At 53.1% G+C, this 17,846-nt stretch overlaps 1 protein-coding gene across 1 annotated transcript; it reads left to right on the top strand.

Annotated features, from left to right (window-relative positions):
* Positions 1–669: 669 nt before the first annotated feature.
* LOC146764098 (olfactory receptor 14J1-like) lies at positions 670–2,684 on the top strand. Its single transcript, XM_085565606.1, has one exon. It carries the CDS (start codon positions 1,333–1,335, stop codon positions 2,254–2,256), a length of 924 nt encoding a protein of 307 aa, XP_085421732.1. The 5' UTR covers positions 670–1,332; the 3' UTR covers positions 2,257–2,684.
* The last annotated feature ends 15,162 nt before the right edge of the window (positions 2,685–17,846 follow it).

The following is a 17,846-nucleotide window of genomic DNA, read 5'->3' as shown; positions in this document are numbered from 1 at the left end:
GAGGGGGGATAAATATTAAAGGTTGATATTTAATTTTGACAAGTGCCTGAGACATCTGAACTGTTACTTTTAGTGATCAATAGGTTCACAGGAGATCCCTAATGTGCTTTCAGCCACTCTGCCAATGGACAGCACCAGCAGCACCTTTGCTGGAGCCATCAGGCTCAGTCTGAGCTGTCCTCTCTCCCAGCTGCAAACAGAACCTGCCCCCAGCCAGTGCCCTGAAAACAGGCAGGGTTCTGTCAGGCCAAGGAGAGTGCACAGAGATTTGGGGTCTGGGAGTGCTGGCAGGGAGAGATGAGGCACAGGGAAACAGCTGCAGGAGGAAAATCTCCAGGAAGCAGAGAGAAGATCAGGGAAGGAGAGAAAACCAAACCCAGAAATGTTGAGGCAGGGAGAGTTTAGAGATGTCCAGAGGATCCCCTCCAGTGCAGCCCCTCCCTCTGCACAAGCCCCCTCCCTCCTGTGCCCCAGCCAAGCCTCTGCCCTCAGGGCCGGGGCTCCAAGGCCTGCAGCCCCTCCTGTGCAGGCAGAGCTGCAGCAGAGCCATGGGGCAGCTCTGCAGCCCCGGGCCCAGTTCCCTCTGCAGAGCACAGGGCTGGGAGCAGCTGCCTGGCACTGGGGGCTCTGGCAGGGGCACAGCTGGCTCAGGGTGACACAGCTGTCCCCAGTGCCCGGCTCTGGGCAGTGCTGGCAGTGCAGCCAGGGAAGGAGCTGCACCTCCCTTCATCCAGTGCCATCAGAAGGACACTTGGAAGTGTCCCTGAGATTTCAGTCCAAGCTGGAAGCTTCAATGCAGGGTGCAAACCTGTCCTAGAGCATCTTTGATTTATAAGATTGATGGGAAAAGGCAGAGGTGTTGTGACACTGAAAATGCTGCTGGGTTGATGAAATGAGCAAGGTGAGTCCTTGGCTACAAAAGTGAAGCTGGGCTGTGGTGGATCCATCTGCTCTCAGCAGTACCTGGTGTTCTTTAAAGAGATCTTGGGAGTGTGAACATCGTCAAATTGAAAAATACTAAAGCCCAGAGAAACTCCAAGGAGAGTGAAGTAACAGACCATCTCCCCTGACTCTCCACTCATTATCTTGCACCAGTGAACTGACTCTGTTCTCCCAGATGGCAACAGAAATGCTGAGGGTTTCTAATATACAAGCAGAGATATGGGGGAGCTAATAAGCAAGACCACAAACCTCAAAAACACTAGAGACAATGTCCGTGTGTGTTTTGGGAGAGGGGGTATGGGGAATGGCTTTGATTTTGGTAACAGGTATCTCCTCAAACTTTTTACTGTCCTTTCTCCATGAACAGGTGCCCATGTGCAGCCACAGCAAATGTCCAACAGCAGCTCCATCAGCCACTTCCTCCTGCTGGCACTGGCAGACACGCGGCAGCTGCAGCTCCTGCACTTCTGCCTCTTCCTGGGCATCTCCCTGGCTGCCCTCCTGGGCAACGGCCTCATCATCAGCGCCGTAGCCTGCGGCCACCACCTGCACACGCCCATGTTCTTCTTCCTGCTCAACCTGGCCCTCAGCGACCTGGGCTCCATCTGCACCACTGTCCCCAAAGCCATGCACAATTCCCTCTGGGACACCAGCACCATCTCCTACACAGGATGTGCTGCACAGCTCTTTTTTTTTGTTTTTTTCATCTCAACAGAGTATTTCCTGCTGACCATCATGTGCTACGACCGCTACGTGTCCATCTGCAAACCCCTGCACTACGGGACCCTCCTGGGCAGCAGAGCTTGTGCCCACATGGCAGCAGCTGCCTGGGCCAGTGCCTTTCTAAATGCTCTGCTGCACACAGCCAATACATTTTCCCTGCCCCTGTGCCATGGCAATGCCCTGGGCCAGTTCTTCTGTGAAATCCCACAGATCCTCAAGCTCTCCTGCTCCAAATCTTATCTCAGGGAAGTTTGGCTTCTTGTGTTTTCTATTTTTTTATCATTTGGTTGTTTTGTGTTCATTGTTTTCTCCTATGTGCAGATCTTCAGGGCTGTGCTGAGGATCCCCTCTGAGCAGGGACAGCACAAAGCCTTTTCCACCTGCCTGCCTCACCTGGCTGTGGTCTCTCTGTTTATCAGCACTATTATGTTTGCTCACCTGAAGCCTCCCTCCATCTCCTCCCCATCCCTGGATCTGTCAGTGTCAGTTCTGTACTCAGTGGTGCCTCCAGCCCTGAACCCCCTCATCTACAGCCTGAGGAACCAGGAGCTCAAGGCTGCCATGAGGAAACTGATGACTGGATGCTTCTAGGGACATTAAACTACAGGCCAATTTCTGCCAACCATTTGTAATAAAAGTCATCTTTGATAATTCTTGTTGGCTTCATTTCAGAGGTTCTTTTTCATTGTTTTATTTTTTTCAGATTGTCCACAAAGAAGTATCATTCCTTGTGCCATTTCTCATTTTGTTTCTCTCCACCTTCCCTTTGGCCACAGACTGAGTCAATGAGGGGCTGTGCTCTCAAACCACTCTCAGTGGCTTTAAAGGAACTAAAGAATCTCTCAGCAAAGTTTTCTGCAGAGATGTCCTTTTGTTGACTTCTCTGGAGCTGCAGCAGCAATGTTTCTGTGCAGAGCTGGAGCAGATCAGTGCTGGCACAGCAGCTCTGCTCCTGCTGGCCGCACCATTCCTGATCCAGGCCAGGAGCCATTGGCCTTCTTGGCCACCTGGGCACACTGCTGGCTCATGTCCAGCCTGCTGTCCCTCAGTCCCTGCAGGTCCCTTTCTGCCTGGCTGCTGTCCAGATACTCTGTCCCCAGCCTGTAGCACTGCAGGGGTTGTTGCGGCCAAAGTGCAGGACCCGGCACTTGGACTTGTTAAACCTCACCTTCTTGGATTTGGGCCCTAGATCCAGCCTGTCCAGGTCCCTCTGCAAAGCCCTCCTACCCTCCAGCAGATCCACATTCACATCCAGCTTGGTGTCATCTGCAAAGATGTCCTTGGTTCCAAGGTGCCCCTCAATGTCACAATGTCCCTTTGGTTACACCTGGCCCTGCACTGTCACACTGGTCTCCTTGGTTCCATGGGGCCCCAAAATGTGACAATGTTCTCCTTGGTTCCATGGGGCTTCACAGTGTCACAATGTTCTCATTGGTGCCGCAGTTTCACAGTGGCCCCTTGGTTCCATGGGGCCCCAGGGTGTCACAAAGGCCCCATGGTCACACGAGGTCCCACACTGTCACAATGCTCTCTGTGCTTCCACAAGTCCCCTCAGTGTCACAATGGACTCCTTGTTTCCATGAGGCCACACAGTGTCACAACGGCCTTCCAGATTCCCGGAGGCCCCAGAGTGTCACAGTGGCCCCTTGGTTACACAAGGTCCTGCAGTGTCACAGTGTCCCCTTGGTTCCATGAGGCCCTGCAGTGTCAGAAGGGCCCCTTGGTTCCACTGGGCCCTGGACTCTCCCAATGCTCTCCTTGGTTTGGCAGTGTCACAGTGGTGAAACCCCTCGGTCACACGAGGCCCCGCAGTGTCACAATGGCCTCTGTGGTTCCACCAGGACCCAGTGTCATGGGGACTCCCTGGTTCCATTGGGCCCCAGAGCACCCAATGGAGCCCTGGTTCTATGGGGCTGCACAGTGTCACCATGGTCCTCTTAGTTCCACGAGGCCCTGCAGGGTCACAATGGCCCCAGAGTGTCCCAATCATCACAGAATGACAGAATCAGGCTGGAAAAGATCTTCGGGATCACCAAGTCCAACCAATGCCCTAATACCACCTTGTCACCCAGACATGCCACTGAGTGCCACTGGAGAGGGACAGTGACTCTGCCACCTCCCCCCTGGCCTGCCCATTCCAATGCCCACTCACCCTTTCTGTGAACAACTTCTTCCTCTTGTCCAGCCCAAACCTCCCCTGGTGCAGCTGGAGGCTGTGTCTTCTTGTCCTGCCCTCCAGCAGATCCACACTCACACCCAGCTTGGTGTCACCTGCAAATTTGGAGATGGTGGGCTCGATCCCCTCCCCCAGATCATCAGCGAAGATGTTAGACAGGACTGGGCCCAGCACAGATCCCTGGGGACAGCACCAGGGACTGGACACCAGCTGGGTGCAGCACCATCCCCACCCCTCTCTGGGCCCAGCCTCCAGCCAGCTCTTCCATCTCCCAGCCAGGAGGGAACCTGCCCAAGCCATGGGCTGCAGCTTTTCCAGGGAATGCTGTCAGAGACAGTGTCCAAGGCTTTGCTGAAGTCCAGATGGACACATCCACAGCCTTTCCCACATCCACAGGTGGGTCACCTGGTCAAAAAAGGAGATCAGGTTGCTCAGGCAGGACCTGCCCCTCTTAAATCCACGCTGGCTGGCTCTGACCCCTTGGCCATCCTGTGGGTGCCCTGTGGTGGCTCTCAGGGTGATCTGTTCCATAACCTTGCCAGGCACCGAGGTCAGGCTGACAGGCCTGGAGCTCCCCAGATCCTCCTTCCAGCCCTTCTTGGGGATGGGCTCACACTGGCACCTCCAGTGCCTGGGACCTCCCTGGTGAGCCAGGACTGATGGTAAATGATGGGGAGCAGCTTGGGGAGCTCATCCACCAGCTCCCTCATCCCCCTAGGATGGATCCCATCTGATCCCATACACCTGTGAGCATCTGAGTGGCTCAGCAAGTCACCAGCTGCTTCCACCTGGATTACAGGGGCCTGTTCTGCTCCCTGTGCCCATCTACCAACTCAGGAGAACTCTTGTCCTGAGGACAACCTGTCCTAATATTGAAAATTGAGACAAACAAGGCGTTAAGTGGTTTGGCCTGTTCCTTATCTTTAGTTACTATATTCTCCACTGCATCAAATAAAGAGTAGAAGATCTCCTTCTCCTTCCTTTTGCTATATTTTTTTTTATAAACACATTTTTTATTCTCTTTACAGAAACTGCCAGGTTAAGTTCTAATTGAACTTTCACCTCATTCCTTTTTTTCTGAATGACCTAACAGCACCCTTATACACTTGCTAAGTTGACAGTCCTTTTTTCCCCTGAATTGCCACAAAAGATCCATGGGCAGCCAGGACAGTAAATTTCCTCACCAAGTCATCTTTTCCAACACTAGGACAGGCTGCTCCTACGCCCCTAAGATTACTTTCTGGAAATATGTCCATCCTCCCTGGATCCCTTTGCTTTTAAGGGCTGTTTTCCTTAAAAAAAATCAGAACCTAATTTTGTACTCCCCAAATATGCATCCTAAGTAGGCCAAAGTCTGCCCTTCCTAATTCCCATGTGGAAGTTTTGTTGCTGCCCCTCCTTCTTTCAGAGATCATTGAAAACTTGATTATTTCATGGTCCCTGTGCCCCAGGCAGCCTCCGACCCCCACATCTGCCACCAGCCCTTCTCTGTTTGTGAGCAGCAGCAGACAGAGCTTTCCTTGGGAGTGGACTGTTACCAAAAATTCAGTAAAACAGAAAACTCCTTAACACCAGTGCAGCATTAAGAAGCAGCATTCTTTATTCAGGGGGATGCACGGGGGATAGCTCCTCCCAAAGCCGAGCATGCTGAGTACAGGAAAGTTTCTGTTCATATTCTGTATTTTGCACACATATTCATTGATTGTTGTGGACTAAACACACATCTGATAATCATTTCCCCAAAACCATTAACATATTTCCCCTCCCCTTTACCCATGTGTTCTTCTGTCCTGGGGGTCTCTCTGGTGGTCCCTGGTGGTCGTGGACCCCAATGTTCCTGTGGGCTTGGCTGAGCTGGCAGGACACTGAGGCTGGTGAACTCCCAGTTCCCCTTATCCCACAATGGGCATTGTGTGGTTTCTATCGGCCTGGGTTTTTGGAGAACAAGCTCCAGGTGTCAGCTCACCTGGGGGAGACAATTTATTATCTGGAAACATGAGGTCACAAAGTGGGCTATGGCATCCCATGAGTGATCTATGACAGAATGGTCCATGACATCATAGAGTGGTTTATGTGAGGCTATCAAGGGGTTATGACATCATAGGCCATCCTTGGGACAACTCAGAACAGGGATCTGAAATCCCAGAACAGACTATGAGATCACAGATTTGGCTGTGACATCAGAGACCAGGTATGTGACATTGGAGATTGGGCTGTGACATCTCAGACCAGGCTGTGACATCACAGAGGGGCTCTGTGACATCCCAGGAGGGCTCTGTGAGCTCACTGGGTTGGTCACTCTGCCCCAGCTCCCCCTCACAGTTTCTCCCAACAAGTCCAATGCTGTTCATGCCTAGCAGGGTCCCTGTCCCCCAGTGTCCCCCCGGTCCCCCTGGAGCCACAGCCTCCACCAAAGGATGTTCCACAGGATCCACCCCAGAGCATGACATGGAGAAAAGGGGCCAGGGCTGTGTGACCAGGACATCAAGGACGTGGATTATCCAGGTCCCTGTGGCCTGGGTTGGGTTCCCCAGGGCAGGAAAGATGTCTGGCAGCTGGAGCAGGCTTAGGGAATGGCCTCCAAGGTGGACTGAAGCCCTTGGGCTGTGAGCAGAGGCTGAGGGAGCTGGGCTTGTCCAGCCTGGAGCAGGGAAGGCTGAGGGGCTCTTCATCCCAGCCTGGCAGTGCCAGCGAAGAGGGGATGGAGAGCACAGAGCCAGGCTCTTCACCGGGGGCCTGGTGGGACACAAAAGCCAATGGGTGGAAGGGGAAAGAGGGGAGATCAGCCAGGCCAGGAGGAGATGAAATGAGTCAGGCTGGTTTCAGCATTTCCTCAGCACCAAAAGCAGCCTGACCTCCCTTCTCCATCCACCACTGACAGCTTTGCAAATCAGGAATTGTTGGAGCTGTTTTGCCCCCACTCCTGTCTAAAATTAATTTTAGCATGTAAATCACTTGTGGATGGCGGACTCATCAGATGGTGCTGGGACGTTGCACATAGCTCAGGGCAGAGCGTGATTGTTATTAAATTGTGTCCTGTTCAACCATGGTCTGTTGGCCATGAAGAGAAACTTTCTGTGCCTCTGAGTCTCACTAGTTCCTGACCGCAAAGGACACAAACCTGATGAGTTGTGGTTCCCACTCCAGTGGTGGCACTTGGAACTCCCTCCATCCCCAGAGCAGACCTCCCTTGTCCCAGAAAGTCCCTGGCAATGCAGGGATGAAGGAAACAGGACAGGCTGTGGCCATCAGGGGCAGGACACGGCCAGGGATTTAGGGTGGTTGTGAGCCCAGGGCAGGACCCGGCCCTTGGCCTTGGTGAACCTCATCCCATTGTCCTGGGCCCATGGCTCCAGCCTGTCCAGATCCCTCTGCAGAGCTTCCTGCTCTCCAGCACAGCCACACTCCCACCCAGCCTGGGCTCACATGGAACTGCCTGAGGGTGATCTCGATGCCCTCATCCAGATCAGCAATAAAGAGATTTCACTGACCTGGCCCCAGTCCTGAGCCCTGGGGACACCCCTGGATGTGACTCCATTCCTCAGCTGCTCTGAGTGCCAGGGCTTCGATGAGGGAAATGGTGGGGATTGGGTGGGGACAAAGTGTTATTGATTGTCAGCCATGAAGGGTGTTGATTTCCGTATCTGTTCAGACTGCATTAGATGGTACTGGGGGACAATATTAGTTGGATATTGCTGATATCAATCTATAAACACAAATATTTAACAGGACAAAACACTTCTCTCTTCATTGTTTTCAATGCAGTCTATTCACTTTGAATACACTTCTGAAATCTATCTAATAAACCACAGAAGAACCGAACACTTAGATTATACCCATGGGCATTTCTTGTTTGGGCATTTTGAGCAAGTGTTTATGAGCCTTTCTCACTGAATTCCTGAACTGAACAGCTCAAGAAAGAAAAGGCCACTGGAGTAGGAAAATTCATCATCAACCTCCAAGTGGCTGAGGATCCATCCCCATCAGAGCAGCAATGAGCAGAAATGGGCACAGCTCTGTGGCTGCCCCAGCTCTGGGATGGGCCCTGGGCCTGGAGCAGGAGCAGCTCTGGAGGGCCCCAGGGCCGGGGCTCTTGTGCTGGCCTGGGCAGATGGGATGGCAGGAGGGGCTGCAGAGCTCTCAGCACCTCAGGCAGAGGGGAGCAGGGCAGCCAGGGAGCTCCTTTGGCCTTGGCCAAGCCCCTTCCCCCATGGTGGGGCTGAGTCCTGGCTGAGCTGCAGCTGCTGCTGTGCCCTTGGCAGGGGCTGAGGCCGTGGGGCAGTGCCCAGAGCAGCCTGGGCTGAGCAGAGCTGTGGGGCCAGAGCCGGCTGGGCTGTGCTGGGGAGAGGCCCTTGGTGCTGCCCAGAGCTCAGGGCAGCTGGCAGAGCTGGCAGGGAGCTGGGCTGGGCTGGGAGAGCCTGGCACAGAAACCATCAGTGTCCATCTCAGCCTGGCTGAGCGGGCAGGGGCAGGACTCAGCCCAGGCCTTGTGGGGCAGGGCCAGCGCCTGGGCAGGCATTGAAAACAGGCAAGAGCCCCAGAGAGGAGGCTGCTCTGTGCCCTTGGGGCATGGACAGAGCAGGGAGGGGCCCAGGACATTTGTCAGCGCCAGCCTCTGTCTGTGCCAGCCCTGGGCAGCCCTGGCTGCTGAGCCCAGCTCTGCCCTGGGCTGAGTTTGGCTGTGGCCCAGCTCCATCCTCCTGCGGGGCTCAGGGCCTGTTCCCGGCCATGGCCAGCCCTGGCCGCCTCTCTGCTGGCCCCGAGGCCGGCAGAGCCCGGGCAGGGCTGTCTGTGCAGCCCCACAGGTGCCACGGGCTCGGCAGGAGCTGGCAGAGGCTGCCCAGCAGGGAGGCCATGGGGTACAGAGCCCCAAGGCTGCCCAGGGCCCCACGGCACAGGGGCCGTTCCCAGCCGCAATGCTCCTGTCCTGGGCTGGGCTGCACAGGGGCTGTGGCACCATGGCTGGGCCAGCACAGGGCCACCGAGGGGCCACGCAGCCGCTGCCGGGGCTGGCAGCAAGGCCGGGCACAGACAAGGAATTGCTGAGCATGGCCTGCGCTGGCCAGGGCTGCCTGTGCCCAAGGCAGAGCTCAGCTGCCCTTGGGGCTGCAGGAACACTCAGGAGCCCAAAGAGCCTCCATGGCTGTGCTGGAGACCAAGGCTGAAGCAGGGAAATGCACGGCTGCTGTGCCATGGGGAGGGCATGGAATTCCAGCACACACCTCAGCTCTCTGATGATCCCGGCACCGTGCTGAGCCCTGTTCCAGACTGGAGCAGAGCAGATGTCGATAGCACAGGAGCCCTGTGGGACTGGCAGGGACCTGCAGCTTGCAAGGTGCTCTGCTCTCCCTCAGCTCCTCTCTGAGAGATCCAATCCCAGCTCGGCACCTCAGGGCACAAGTGGCACTGTCTGTTCATGGGCACACAGCTGATGTCTGCCTGGAAAGGGGCACCAGTTTTAATACCTTCCTGTTTCCTAATATACAGGCATGTTTTTATTATCCAGGTTACTTGAGTACTTTTAAGAAATGGCAACGTTTTCCCTCTAGGAACAGTAATTTCCTGGAAGTGTACTGATGGCAGGAGGAGAAATATTGATCTTCGCATCTACTTGAGTCACCAAGATTCAGTTTATTCTTTCCTGTCCGTCTTCCTTCAGTTTCCCCTTCTCCTTTTAAAAATGGCCTTGTCTAAGGACATCTGTTCACTAGAGCAGCTGCATCTATGTCCTTCTTGTTACTCCCAGATTTATTCCTCCAGATGCTTTCTGGTCATTCAAGTGCCTCTCCACTGACTGGTCTCATGCTTTGAGCTTCAGGGACTTCTCAAATTTTTCTGAAGTTAAAATAAATATATAATTATTCAATGCCATACTTATATTTATACCTATTACATAATTACATTTTCTTATGTCTTTGTCTAAAACTGTTCCTGTATGAAAATCCCTTGGGGATGGGGGACATGTCAAATGCTGCTGGGATATCGCAGCAAGCTGAAGGAAGAGCTGTGATGATTATTAAATTGTTCAAATGTGGAACTTGTGTTTGTTAGCAAGAAACCTTTCTGTGCTTCTGAGTGCCACCAGTCCCTGAGCCCAAAGGACACAAACCTGATGAGTTGTGGTTCCCACTGCAGGGGCTGCACTTGGACCTTGGCTCTGCACAGGAGAGCTCTTCATCCACTTTCCCTCTTTGCCTCCCTCTGGCATGGAGGGAGCTCCTGCCTTCAGCCTGTGACTCGTGTGTGCAAAGAGCAAATCTGGGCAGAATTGGGGCAGGGAGGGTTTGGGGGGACCTCGGGATCTGTGCTGCGCACAGAAGGTGTTTTCCATTGCTCTGAGACTGTCTGCTGTGCACAGTGGATTTAAGAGCTAGCAGAGGAATGACTTTTGCATTTGATAGAGCTGTGCCTTCCCTTGGCTTTGTTGGCTGGCAATGAATGAACATCCCTCTGTGTCTGGGGCAGCTTCTTCTCCAAGGAAAGCAGGTGGGAGTTGGAGCCCAGGAGCTGAAAGCTGCAGGTGCAGCCTGGGCTGGAGGGAGCTCAGATTTGCACAAGGCTGCTCTGATTGCCAGGGCTGGGATGGGGGAAATGGTGGGGTGGGGGTAGGGACAGAGTCTGATGGATTGTCAGACACAAAGGGTCTTGATTCAGCTTCACCAACTTTAAGCCTGTTCTATTTTAAGTTCATCAAAATGTTCAAGAGGAGAGAAGTAGAAGATGAAGACACAGAAAGAGAGAAAGACGAAATAGATACAGAGAAGCTCACATATAGCTACCAACTCCTGGATTCCACCAGTGTTCAGATGGAAATTCCAAGAGGAGGTAGGGTCAAGATGTGTGCTTGCCTTGTGGTCAGCCTTAAATACCCCTTGGTCTTCCTGGGCCCTTTCCCACAAGTGGGACTTGGGGTCATTTGGTCACTCAGGAGCTGGGCTGGGGCTCCAGAGGTGGCTGTGGAGCATTGCCTGTGCTGTGCCAGGGACTGGCAGACACTGCTGGGCTGGGATAGAGGCTCTGGGGGGATTGGGGTTCCAGGGCAGGGCAGTGCTGGGGTTCCAGGGCAGGGCAAAGATGGACCTGTCCCTTCTTCCCCACACATGAAATGTTTCCAGTCAACAATCTCCTTCAGTCTGTCACCACAGACAGTGTTGGAGGTGAAATCACAATATGGCCATTGGCACCTGCAGGAGAAGGGCAGTTCTTTTCCATAGGAAGGGAAGCACAGAGCCCCACTGATTGGAAGGCAGGTGAGAGCCTAACTAGGCCAAGGCCAGCCAGAATTTTCAGGATTGGCACAGCCGGCCTGGTGCTCACACCAGTGCAGACTTCAAGCTGGCCATGCACAGCTCTGTGTTTTACCCAAAAATATCACTGCTGCAGCACCTGGGATTCCCCAGTGCTCAGCTTTTTATCCCCACTGCATGGAGGATCACATGGCAAGGCAAAGGATGGATCCCATGTGGCATCCAACCTGCCCTGATCCAGGCTGGGCACAGCCTGATGAACGATGAACACATCTCGCAGGGATATGGAAACCTCCCCTAAAAACCCAGTTCATGTTGGAGGGATGCCGCGGGAGACAAGACTCATGATATCATGATCATCAAGTCTCAGTTTATTGTAACAGATTACACAGTTTATATATGTTCGTTAATTAGCTCATACATATTGCAAAAGCCAAGCTCATGATTGGTTGCTATGTGACTTGTACTATTATCTTAAAACTATCTTTGTGAAAGATACATGCCTGTCCAGCTGGCCTTGCAGTTAGAACAGCTTAGTACTTCTTTGTTCTTCTCTATCTATTTCTACATACCAAGCAGTTTCAATATCCTGCTTTCTGCACACCATCTACTCTTCAGGGTTATGTGAACTTTGCAGCAGTCACGTAGCCCTCCTTATCTGGATTAATTTTAAAGTATCATGTCCCCTGTTGTACAACCAGTCCTCTGTCAAGCTCTCTTCAAGTTCAGGCAGAGCCTGAGCTCTTCTGTGGCTCTAGGCAGGAAGATGCTCAGGATCTCCCAGAGAGGCTCAGCAGGCAGTAGGATTGTGCCTGCATCTCGCTCTGGACATGCCAGTGGCTCAAGTGAGAGCTGTGGGAATGATTTAGAATGCACTGAGAGGGGCCACAGTCCTGCAAGGCTCTTACATCAGGAGCAAAGAGCAGCCTGGAGGCTGGGGAAGGCTGGAGCTGTACCACTGTGTGCTCATCCCTCACCTTCATGGGGAGCTGCCCCCAGAGTTGCTATGTATGACTTTGATGGTTCTCCCGTTGGGTGTATTTTGGAGCAGCTGTTATCTGTGTTTTTTTATGGTGATCCCGTGGAAAGCAGCCATTTGCCTGCTGTGATGAACTCAAAACTAATACTAATTCCTCATTCCCTTGGGTTTCATCTGGGCTATTTTAGTCTCTGTGTTTGATTGCTTTGCGTGGGTTTGTTTGCTTCTGGGTTTGGTCTGTTTTAGTTTGAGTTTTCTGTTTGCTTTTTCATAAGACTCAGGTGAAGTTGGCATAGCCAAACTCAAGAAAATGTACACCAGGCTTGACTTTCCAGAAATTACTTTTGGCTGGGTTTAATTGAATCCTCCAGGCTCAGGATCACCAGTACATTGGCAGGTTTTGCTCTGCAACATCAGCTTGCCCAGACTCTGCTCGGTGTTTCACAAATGGAGAAGACAATGGATATTGTGCCAAGCTTCCTTTCAAACAGCCAAACTTGCATCAGCATGACAAAAAAAAAAGAAAAAAACAGAGACTGTATTCACCAATTAGAGCAGAACCACTGTCCCACCATCTTGCCCTCCACTCTTATTAATTTTGAACATTGAGAGGCAAAGCTGGGCCTAAAGCTTCCATCTCTCAGTTCCTGATGCCATTTGACTCCAGCCTGGACTCCCCCAGATCACACTGCCTGCTGTCCACGTGGCACTGGGGATGCTCAGCCTGCAAAGAGGAGACCCTGGGGAGGCCTCACTGCAGCTCTGCAGCACTGCAAGGGTGCCACAAGAAAGACTGGGACAGAGTGTTCCACAGGGCCTGTGGCAACAGGACAAGGGGGGTATGGCTTTCAGCTGCAGGAGGCTGATTGAAGCTGGATCTAAGGAAGCTGCTCTTTGCCACTGAGGGTGCTGAGGCGCTGGCCCAGGCTGTGGATGCTCCATCCTCGGGAACAGGGCTCTGAGCACCATGCTCTGGGGGAACGTTGCTAAGCATGGAACCAAAGGCTCTCTAGCTCAATGGTCATGTCACAATCCATGTCCCATCTGGAACTGCCAGCACCCAGCAAGCAGCACAACACAACTGCTGGCCCTGGGCTCAGCACACGCTGCACGCTGCTCCTGCTGCTCCTGTCACCCTTCATTTTCCTGCCCCGAAACCTCATCTCATCAGTCTCCAAAGCTGCCTAAGGCCTGGATTGTGCCATCCATCCCTGCAGGATTCTGACATTTTTCCTGAGGAAGGTAGGGTGCCATTCCATGGAGGTGGATCCCCCCAGCTGCCCAAGTGGGCTGGAGTTCTGGGGGGATGGGGTGGGACAGGGACCCCACTCTGAGGTTTTGCTACCTCTGCAGGCTGTGGCAGGCAGAGAGGACAAGATGGAGGTGGACACACAGGCTGATAGAGAGGAATAGATGGAAGTGGATGGAGAAAAGACAGGAGAGGAAGAGATGGAGGTGGACACAGAAATTGATACGGAGGAGGAGATGGAGGTGGATGGAGAGCAGACTGGAGAGGAAGAGATGGAGGTGGATGTGGATGTGGAAGAGGAGATGGACTTGGACATGGCAGAGTACACCGAGGACATGGACATAGATGAAAAAGATGAAGAGGAGGCCATGGTCCTGGGATGAAGACCAATGCCAGCAGCAGGACAGGCATGTGGTCCCCACAATGCAGAGCGGGTTCCCTGCAGCCAGGCTGGGGCGGGGCTGGGCTGGGTGGTCCCTCCTCAGGCACGTGGTACCCAGTGCATTGGATTCTGGTGGCCATGCCCAGCCTGTCCTGTGCTTGCTCTGGGCCACACAAAAGCCCCATGGCAGTGCCTGGGGCCCAGCCACCAGACCCAGCCAGCCTCAGCTCTGGCAGCAGAGTCCCGTTGTGCCAGCCTGGGGACACACGGAAGAGCCCTCTGTGCCTGACTGCAGTGACCATGGCACCTGCTTTTCTTCCTGACTGATGGAGATCCCGGACAGAGATGGCACCCTTTTGTACATAGTTTTTACTGTTTGTTGTTGACTTTAGGATATAGGTTTTAGGGCTTTGTTTTGTCTTCTGTAAATACATTTCAGATATTGTTGTTAGATATGTTCTTAGGTATATACCTTCTATAAACTGTTGTTAGTACAAATATTCTTACAAATCTAAATGTGTTCTGTGTTTTCATTGCTGTTCTTCTGTAAATAAACAACCGTGATTTTTCCCACCCCAGTTCTCTTTCCATTTGCTTCAGGCACAGGCTGTATTGGCCAAGTTGCGGTTTCCACTTGCTCCAGGTTCCCAGGGCTGGAGGTTCATGGAGGAGCTGGCACAGCCACCCCAGGAGGGGTTGTCCCACTCAAAGGGTCCCGCTGACAGAGGTCACTGTCTCCTTGCAGTCTCTCTGGACACACTGGGTAGCTGCAGGGGCAAATCCCAGCGTGCCCTGTCCCATGGGATCCCATGTTGGGACTCAATGTCCCAGCCAGGGTGAGCACTGCTTGTGGCCCTGGGCTCAGCATGGCAGGCCTGGTGCTCACACCAGTGCAGACTTCAAGCTGGCCATGCACAGCTCTGTGTTTCTCCCAAAAGTATCACTGCTGCAGCACCTGGGGGTTCCCCAGTGCTGGGCTTTTTATCCCTACTGCATGGAGGATCACATGGCAGTGCAAAGGATGGATCCCATGTGGCATCCAAGCTGCCCTTATCCAGGCTGGGCACAGCCTGATGAACGATGAACACATCTTGCAGGGACATGGAAAGCTCCCCTGAAAACCCAGTTCAGGGAGAGCCTGAGCTCTTTTGTGGCTCTAGGCAGGAAGATGCTCAGGATCTCCCAGAGAGGCTCAGCAGGCAGTAGGATTGTGCCTGCATCTCGCTCTGGACATGCCAGTGGCTCAAGTGAGAGCTGTGGGAATGATTTAGAATGCACTGAGAGGGGCCACAGTCCTGCAAGGCTCTTACATCAGGAGCAAAGAGCAGCCTGGAGGCTGGGGAAGGCTGGAGCTGTACCACTGTGTGCTCATCCCTCACCTTCATGGGGAGCTGCCCCCAGAGTTGCTATGTATCACTTTGATGGTTCTCCCGTTGGGTGTATTTTGGAGCAGCTGTTATCTGTGTTTTTTTATGGTGATCCCATGGAAAGCAGCCATTTGCCTGCTGTGATGAACTCAAAACTAATACTAATTCCTCATTCCCTTGGGTTTCATCTGGGCTATTTTAGTCTCTGTGTTTGATTGCTTTGCGTGGGTTTGTTTGCTTCTGGGTTTGGTCTGTTTTGGTTTGAGTTTTCTGTTTGCTTTTTCATAAGACTCAGGTGAAGTTGGCATAGCCAAACTCAAGAAAATGTACACCAGGCTTGACTTTCCAGAAATTATTTTTGGCTGGGTTTAATTGAATCCTCCAGGCTCAGGATCACCAGTACATTGGCAGGTTTTGCTCTGCAACATCAGCTTGCCCAGACTCTGCTCGGTGTTTCACAAATGGAGAAGACAATGGATATTGTGCCAAGCTTCCTTTCAAACAGCCAAACCTGCATCAGCATGACAAAAAAACAAGAAAAAAACAGAGACTATATTCACCAATTAGAGCAGAACCACTGTCCCACCATCTTGCCCTCCACTCTTATTAATTTTGAACATTGAGAGGCAAAGCTGGGCCTAAAGCTTCCATCTCTCAGTTCCTGATGCCATTTGACTCCAGCCTGGACTCCCCCTGATCATGCTGCCTGCTGTCCACGTGGCGCTGGGGATGCTCAGGCTGGAAAGAGGAGACCCTGGGGAGGCCTCACTGCAGCTCTGCAGCACTGCAAGGGTGCCACAAGAAAGACTGGGACAGAGTGTTCCACAGGGCCTGTGGCAACAGGACAAGGGGGTATGGCTTTCAGCTGCAGGAGGCTGATTGAAGTTGGATCTAAGGAAGCTGCTCTTTGCCACTGAGGGTGCTGAGGCGCTGGCCCAGGCTGTGGATGCCCATCCTTGGGAACAAGGCTCTCAGCACCATGCTCTGGGGGAATGTTGCTAAGCATGGAACCAAAGGCTCTCTAGCTCAATGGTCATGTCACAATCCATGTCCCATCTGGAACTGCCAGCAGCCAGCAAGCAGCACAACACAAGCGCTGGCCCTGGGCTCAGCACACGCTGCACGCTGCTCCTGCTGCTCCTGTCACCCTTCATTTTCCTGCCCCGAAACCTCATCTCATCAGTCTCCAAAGCTGCCTAAGGCCTGGATTGTGCCATCCATCCCTGCAGGATGCTGGCATTTGTCCTGAGGAAGGTAGGGTGCCATTCCATGGAAGTGGATCCCCCCAGCTGCCCGGGTGGGCTGGAGTTCTGGGCGGATGGGGTGGGACAGGGACCCCACTCTGAGGTTTTGCTACCTCTGCAGGCTGTGGCAGGCAGAGAGGACAAGATGGAGGTGGACACACAGGCTGATAGAGAGGAAAAGATGGAAGTGGATGGAGAAAAGACAGGAGAGGAAGAGATGGAGGTGGACACAGAAATTGATACGGAGGAGGAGATGGAGGTGGATGGAGAGCAGACTGGAGAGGAAGAGATGGAGGTGGATGTGGATGTGGAAGAGGAGATGGACTTGGACATGGCAGAGTACACCGAGGACATGGACATAGATGAAAAAGATGAAGAGGAGGCCATGGTCCTGGGATGAAGACCAATGCCAGCAGCAGGACAGGCATGTGGTCCCCACAATGCAGAGCGGGTTCCCTGCAGCCAGGCTGGGGCGGGGCTGGGCTGGGTGGTCCCTCCTCAGGCACGTGGTACCCAGTGCATTGGATTCTGGTGGCCATGCCCAGCCTGTCCTGTGCTTGCTCTGGGCCACACAAAAGCCCCATGGCAGTGCCTGGGGCCCAGCCACCAGACCCAGCCAGCCTCAGCTCTGGCAGCAGAGTCCCGTTGTGCCAGCCTGGGGACACACGGAAGAGCCCTCTGTGCCTGACTGCAGTGACCATGGCACCTGCTTTTCTTCCTGACTGATGGAGATCCCGGACAGAGATGGCACCCTTTTGTACATAGTTTTTACTGTTTGTTGTTGACTTTAGGATATAGGTTTTAGGGCTTTGTTTTGTCTTCTGTAAATACATTTCAGATATTGTTGTTAGATATGTTCTTAGGTATATACCTTCTATAAACTGTTGTTAGTACAAATATTCTTACAAATCTAAATGTGTTCTGTGTTTTCATTGCTGTTCTTCTGTAAATAAACAACCGTGATTTTTCCCACCCCAGTTCTCTTTCCATTTGCTTCAGGCACAGGCTGTATTGGCCAAGTTGCGGTTTCCACTTGCTCCAGGTTCCCAGGGCTGGAGGTTCATGGAGGAGCTGGCACAGCCACCCCAGGAGGGGTTGTCCCACTCAAAGGGTCCCGCTGACAGAGGTCACTGTCTCCTTGCAGTCTCTCTGGACACACTGGGTAGCTGCAGGGGCAAATCCCAGCGTGCCCTGTCCCATGGGATCCCATGTTGGGACTCAATGTCCCAGCCAGGGTGAGCACTGCTTGTGGCCCTGGGCTCAGCATGGCAGGCCTGGTGCTCACACCAGTGCAGACTTCAAGCTGGCCATGCACAGCTCTGTGTTTCTCCCAAAAGTATCACTGCTGCAGCACCTGGGGGTTCCCCAGTGCTGGGCTTTTTATCCCTACTGCATGGAGGATCACATGGCAGTGCAAAGGATGGATCCCATGTGGCATCCAAGCTGCCCTTATCCAGGCTGGGCACAGCCTGATGAACGATGAACACATCTTGCAGGGACATGGAAAGCTCCCCTGAAAACCCAGTTCAGGGAGAGC

Source organism: Lonchura striata, chromosome 36 (genome assembly GCF_050655825.1).
Source record: "Lonchura striata isolate lonStrDom1 chromosome 36, ASM5065582v1, whole genome shotgun sequence".
NCBI lineage: Eukaryota > Metazoa > Chordata > Aves > Passeriformes > Estrildidae > Lonchura > Lonchura striata.
This window is presented reverse-complemented; position numbering and strand designations above follow the sequence as displayed.

Bases quoted from the DNA above. Each gene is read 5' to 3' on its own strand.
- LOC146764098 (XM_085565606.1), top strand. From the start codon at position 1,333: ATGTCCAACAGCAGCTCCATCAGCCACTTCCTCCTGCTGGCACTGGCA.